This window comes from Aristolochia californica, unplaced genomic scaffold, assembly GCF_029961685.1.
Source record: "Aristolochia californica isolate CCGP_79_NKW_82.1479 unplaced genomic scaffold, dmAriCali1.0.hap1 SCAF_6, whole genome shotgun sequence".
Classification (NCBI taxonomy): domain Eukaryota; kingdom Viridiplantae; phylum Streptophyta; class Magnoliopsida; order Piperales; family Aristolochiaceae; genus Aristolochia; species Aristolochia californica.
This window is the reverse complement of record NW_027182257.1, coordinates 2,674,681-2,681,559: the sequence shown is the minus strand read 5'-3', so window position 1 is coordinate 2,681,559 and position 6,879 is coordinate 2,674,681. Positions and strand designations below refer to the sequence as shown.

The window sequence follows — 6,879 nt, the reverse complement described above, 5'->3', positions numbered from 1 at the left end:
CGGGGTGTTCCACGAGCTTCATGCTTTTGTTGGATTCTATCCACTCTGGTCTTCTTTAATTGCAGCTGGGGAGCAGGAGCCAACCGCGTTTTAAGAAGAAATGGGAAACACTTGAAAGTTGAAATCAGTACCAACAAATAAAAAGGCAAACGCTCTTCCTCCTATCTTTGTGCATGACTTCGCACAAAGGAGGAAGTGCTGCTCCCTTCCTTTTGTCATCAATAAGTGGAATAGCAACCCATCTTGGACTAGAAAAGAGACAAGAGGTAATGACGACGGAAGGAGGGAAAATGCCAACTTTCCCATTGGTAATGGAAGGAGTGGAGGGGCCTCTCCTCTTTTTCTGTTCTCTTTCCGAAGTGAGAGAGACAGCTGAAAGAGAGTGCTCCATTGCCCTCCTCGTTTTTTCCTGGTTTATTACTGGTTGTTGGGTATAAGAGAATAAAATAATCTAGGTTTATAAATAGAGAATAAAATTACATGCAAAGCAAGGAGTGCCTAATTTGTTTTTAATTTTTGACCTTCCTGGGCGCCAGATTAGTCGGTATGGAATCGAGTGCTTGCTGATAGAGATAGAGATAAACATAGTGATAAATATAAAGATAATGATTGAGATAAAGATAACTAGTGTTTGAATTAGAGATACACTCAGATTGTAAAGTCCTAATCTCCTACAATCTCTCTGTGTAATTCTATAAATAGTTTATACCTGATCAATAATAATCACGGTAATATTGTTCTTCATTCCTATATTCTATATAGTATCAGAGTTTCCGATCGATTAATCAGAATCAATCTGTCGTCGCTAGAAATCCTTATCGGAATTAGCCTTCGTAGCTCCGTGCAATCTCGCTGGAGGTATTTTTGAAAAAATAAAAAACTTCCACCATTGTTTCGCCTGACATCCTCATCGCCGTCACCCCGCTGCCGCCGCCGTCCGCTCTACTGTCAACTCCCTCGACGGCGCCGCAAGCCGCTGCCACTCGCCGTCGCTCGCCTCCGCATGCCACCGAATGCTGCTACCGCGAGACTGGTATTTTCTTCTCGATATTTTTCTCGTCACCGCCGCACGTCGCCACCGCCGGTATCCCAGACGGTCACAATGCCGACCGTCCAGAGTTCCCCGCTCTTCTTTCTCTCTTCTCTCGTCGCCGATTTACCACAGAAATCAGTCGACTCCGCTGCTGCCTGCCACCGTTCACCCCTCCGCTCACATCTCCCCCCCCCCCCCCCCCCAGAAAATCCAGTAACAAATTCAATGCTATTTAAAATGTGTATAGATATATATTAGCAAATACTGAAGTCTGGAATCAAAACAATCGACCCTGCAGTTTGGCGATTCTCAAGGTCTGCATGGGCTTGAGCTGCTTGCGACAGAGGGTAAGTGTGGTTAACACGAACCTTTAGCACACCCGCTTTAACATTAGCAAACACTTCTCCGGCGCATTCAAGTAGCTTGTCTTGAGTTGTAATGTACTGAGGGTACGTAGGTCTTGTCAAGAACAAACTTTTTTCTGCAAGGATTGACAGTGGGACTGGGTCTGGTGCTCCTGACGACTGCCCGAAGCTGATCATCCATCCCCGAATCTTCAAGCAAGCCAATGATCCCTCAAATGTATCCTTCCCAACAGAGTCATAGACCACATCAACTCTGTTCCCAGATGTTATCTCGTTGACACGAGCAACAAAATCTTCTTTCTTGTAGATTATGACATGGTGGCATCCATCTTCAGTGGCTTGAGCTGCTTTGGCCTCACTTGACACAGTTCCAATCACAGTTGCACCAAGGGCATTTGCCCACTGGCAAAGTAGAGAACCAAGTGCTCCGGCTGCCGCATGCACAAGGAGAGTATGCCCAGCTTCAACCTGCAACAGCGAACATCTATATTATAATTGAAGTTATAGATCATGATGTTTTAATCCTCATAGGTCTGCATAGAAGATACCTTAAAGCATTGGCGGAGTAAAAACTGTGCAGTCAGACCCTTGAGCAAAACTGAAGCGGCAACAATTGGTGATACAGAGGATGGGACCAGCACCACAGAAGTGGCAGGGAGTATCATTTCTTCTGCGTAAGCACCCATGGTAACGCCACTATAAGCAACTAGATCCCCCACTTTCAGCCCTGTTAATCCAGGCCCTACTGCAGTCACTACTCCAGCTGCCTCAACTCCTACAAAACCAATCTACTAATTGGTATTTGGTGCGAAAACAAACCGATTAAACCTTTTTTGCTGGAAAGAATTGCGAACAGACCTGGTATAAAGGGCAAGGCAGTTTTTTTTACTCCCTTGCGGAAATATATATCATAGAAGTTGAGTCGAACAGCTTTGATTTTGAGTCGGATTTCGCCTTCCTTTGGCTGTCCTACTTCTACATCTTCAAACTTCAGGACCTGCTTGTCATGTTCAAATAGAAAACGCCCTGATCACAGTCTGTAAAATTTTCAAAATGGAATAAAACAGGCGATATCCAAGTATTGGGTGGTGACGATCTTTGCCAGCTGAGTGAAAATTTAATGAGAACCAAGATAGAAAGTTATACAAACAACCATAACAAAAGTGTCTCGAGGTGCGACGCTATCAGTTTACTTTTTATCCAAGGATTGAATATAAAAAGCCCGTCGAAGAGATCAGAAGATCAGTATTCGAAAGACGGAGACTGATACCTCGGGTCCGCCATGCTCGTAGACTCTAATCGCTTTCACCATGGCTACAGCAAATGTCGTTGCTGGGGAGAACGAGAAGCCACAGAAACCAGCAATCTTCTTCCTTAATAACATCGAGGGCTTTCCAACAGATTTATATCTAAAAACGGTAGACTTCATGATCGTGTGATTCTTTTACGTTGCAGGCACTCGATTCCAGACCGATTAATCTGGCGTCCAGGAAGGTCGAAAATTAAAAACAAATTAGGCACTCCTTGCTTTGCATGTGTTGGGAATTTTACCAAAATATCAGTTTAAAACAACTTATTTATGAAAATAACGAAGATCTCAACTTATTTGCAAAACTACCGAACTTTGACCGGTCCAATGTATATATGGACAATCAAAGCGACACATAAACTTTGACTGCTTACACGTCTCCCCGTCATCAGAGCGATGAACACAGAAGTTATCACGTCATTATTATTGACACATTATCTGCCATGTAATTTACCACGTCTTTATATATTACTTTCTTTTTGCCCTGTCATCTAGGGCCACGTAAGCACAAGCCACGTCAGCCCTCACATATATTTTTCATTCTAATCTCTTCCACGATCTTTCTCCTCGCCTCTCGTCTCGGCTGCTCTCCTCTCGTTGCTCCCCTGCTGCCGCCTCCCCTGTTGCCGCTGGCTCCCTTACTGCCGCCTCTCGGCCTCGCCCTCGACACCCCCCTCTCAACCGCTCTCTCTTCGTCTCAGCCTCATCTCTTAGCCTCACCCTCGACGCCCCCCTCTCAACCGCTCTCTCTTCGTCTCAGCCTCATCTCTCGTTCTTCTTCTCTGTTCCCCTCTATTCATCCTCTCGCCGCCCCTTCTCTCAAAACCGAAGCCCTACTCACCCTCCAAACCCGAATTTGAATATCAGAAGCCGATTTAGGAGGGTGATTTTTTAGGGTTTTTGTTAATTGATCGAATTATTGTATTTAATTATAATGTTGATTTGAATTTAGGTGTTTAATTTACCGTTTAATTTCTGATTTTATGTTAATGAAATTTTTGCCAAATTAAAATTATTGTAAAGTTTTGTAAGATTTTTAATTAAATAATATATTTTAATAATTTATTATTTTGTAAATAAGCTGAAAAAAAAGTATACAAATAAATTATATTTTTAAACACTAAAACAACTTTTTTGTATATTTTTTTAATTTATAAATATTTTAAATAGATAATATATGGATAAGACGCAAGAGTAAATTTTTTTCTATTTATAAATATTTCAAATGGATAATATATGGGTAAGACTTAAAAGTAAATTTTTTTTATTTATATATATTTTAAATCCATAGTAAATGGGTAAGAGTTAGATTATTTCTATTTATAAATATTTTAAATTTCTAAATATTATTATTTTTAAATAAGGTGATAAAAAATATACAAATAAATTGTATTTTTAAACTCTAAAATAACTTTTTTGTATATTTTTTTAAAATTTGAAATATTTTAAATCGATAATATATGGGTAAGACTTAAGAGTAAGATTTTTTAAATTTATAAATATTTTAAATCCATAATAAATGGGTAAGAGTTAGATTTTTCTATTTATAAATATTTAAAATTTTTAAATATTATTATTCTGTAAATAAGATGATAAAAAGTATACAAATAAATTGTATTTTTAAACTCTAAAATAAATTTTTTTATATTTTTAAAAAATTTTAAATATTTTAAATTGATAATATATGGGTTAGACTTAAGAGTACGATTTTTTAAATTTATAAATATTTTAAATCCATAATAAATGGGTAAGAGTTAGATCTTTTCTATTTATAAATATTTAAAATATTTAAATATTATTATTTTGTAAATAAGGTGATAAAAAGTATACAAATAAATTGTATTTTTAAACTCTAAAATAATTTTTTTGTATTTTTTTAATTTATGAATATTTTAAATCTAATTAATTTACTTATTTTATTTTATTTTTTAAAATATGAATACATAAAAAGTGTAACGATAATTTTTTTAATTAATAAATAGTTAATTGATATTAAATGGTGTTAAATAAGTATGAGTTAATTTTTTAATTGTTTATTAAAAAATTTTAAATAATTTATTATTTTAGATATAAAGTAATAAAAAGTGTATTTGATTTTTTAAAAATTTATTCAAAATTTTATCATGTAATGACATGGCAGATGATGTGTCAATAATAATGACGTGGTAGCCTATGTGTTCATCTACAGAATCGCACTGATGACGTGGTGACACGTAAGCAGTTAAAACTTACGTGTCGCTTTGATTATCCACATATACAGTGGGGCGGTCAAAGTTTGGTAGTTTTGCAAATAAGTTGAGATCTTCGTTGTTTTTTATAAATAAGTTGTTTCAAACTGGTATTTTGGTAAAATTCCCATTTTATTATCTATTTATGAACCAAGAGTATTTTACTCTCTTATACCCAACAACCAGGAATAAATAAGACTTCACATGTGTGCTCTCTGAAGTGGTTCATTTTTGTATAAACAAGGGGTATGAATCTGAATCCGATCAGTTAAAAGATTTTCTGGATATATAGTGCTAGACATGAGGGGTTTGACCTTCAGGTGCTTGCTTCATGTTTTTTAGGTTAATCTGAAAATCTGACAATGGGTACCACAGGAGAGATTGAAAATCTGTGATTGGTTTCTTAAATGCAATCTAGTGATCAAATTTATTTGAATAAAACCTATGAAATAATAAAATTATTTCATTTAGATCCTTCTGTAATAGAAGAGGGGAGGCCCTTTCGTCGTCATTACGAGAGGTTGTTGGCCCCTCTTCCCATTACTGGTTCGGAGAGTGGTTGTCCCCTCCTGTTGCTAGTGGGAAAGGTGATTGCCACCTCCTTCTGTCACCTATGGGAGGCACCACCTCCACCACCACCTATGGGTTGGTAGTGGGACTGGGTCTGGTGCTCCTGATGACTGCCCAAAGCTAACCATCCAACCCCGAGTCTTCAAACAAACCAAAGATCCCTCAACATATTCAAGGTGCATTAATAGAAGAGACACTACCATTTTTCTAGAGTTGAAGATTGTTGGCATGAGCTGTCTTCTGAGGAATTGAAATCCTTTGATTTATCCTCCGAGAAAGATCAAGAGGAAATCTTATCTTCCGAGAACAAATAGAGGATTTCATCCTTTGATTTATCCGGCGAGAGATTGCAGGAGAAAATCCTGCAATCGATGTTGTATAAATTTTGTAAGATGTAAAGTGTAAGATCGAAAAATTGAAATATGAAAGATAGATGATTTTTTATCATAGTATCAGAATTGGAATAACTAGTTCAGCAACGACTGTGGGAGAAAAGTTGGCGATGAAGTTTTCAACTGAGGTGTTGTTGAGTGATTTTTTGCGTGACCCAGACTGAACTCCAAGACGAATTAACCTGAAGCGGACCGAACCAGACTCGGATTGGACTCAACCAAGTTAGACTAGACTCGACCGAACCAGACTCAACTTGTCCTAGTTTGTCGAGATGTGTATCTCAAGCAAAGATAAGATGGGGTATTTTAACAACGATCCTCCTCAGATGGATGAGGACTCAGGTAAGGTTTTACTCGGATCTACTGGAGAGGCTAATTGCAGCACATGGATACTTGATTTTGGAGCAATGGACCATATAACATTGATGTGAATGATTTTTATCAGACCTCTCCTCCCTGGTGAACTAGTATTGTCAATGCTAATGGAGTTATTTCTTTGGTAATAGGAGCGGGAACGGTAATGTTGTCACCATCTATACTATTATCAAGTACATTACTTGTACCTACTCTTTCTCACAAGTTATTATCCGCAAGTCAAGTTACCGAAGAACCGAATTGTGTTGTATTATCTATCCTGCATTTTGTCTTATTCTTCATATTCTCACCAAGGAGATCATTGGCATGGTACTAAGAGATGGGGGCTCTATTACATGGAAGATTTTGGTATGGACCGAGCATCTCACATGTGCCACCTGAGTAATCTCAAAGTGGAACAAATTTGGCAATGACATCGTCAGTTAGGTCATCCTTCATTTGGTTATCTGAAACATGTATTTCTTGATTTATTTTATGATTTGTCAATTCAGAACTTTAACTGTGATGTTGTCACCATCCCTACTTATTCAATTCATTTGAATAAGAGTAAGGTCCCTTTTTTCTTTGTTTTACTCTGATGTGTGGGGGGTCCTTTCCCTAAATATAC

The 6,879-nt window shown here is 37.6% G+C and overlaps 1 protein-coding gene across 1 annotated transcript; it reads right to left on the bottom strand.

The window, feature by feature from the left end:
• Positions 1 to 1,287: 1,287 nt before the first annotated feature.
• On the bottom strand, positions 1,288 to 2,710 carry LOC137934310 (uncharacterized). The gene is made up of 4 exons (XM_068778596.1): positions 2,669 to 2,710; positions 2,257 to 2,395; positions 1,947 to 2,173; positions 1,288 to 1,866 (listed from the first exon to the last, which is right to left on the bottom strand). Exons 1-4 carry the CDS (start codon positions 2,708 to 2,710, stop codon positions 1,288 to 1,290), a joined length of 987 nt encoding a protein of 328 aa, XP_068634697.1.
• Between the last annotated feature and the right edge of the window lie 4,169 nt (positions 2,711 to 6,879).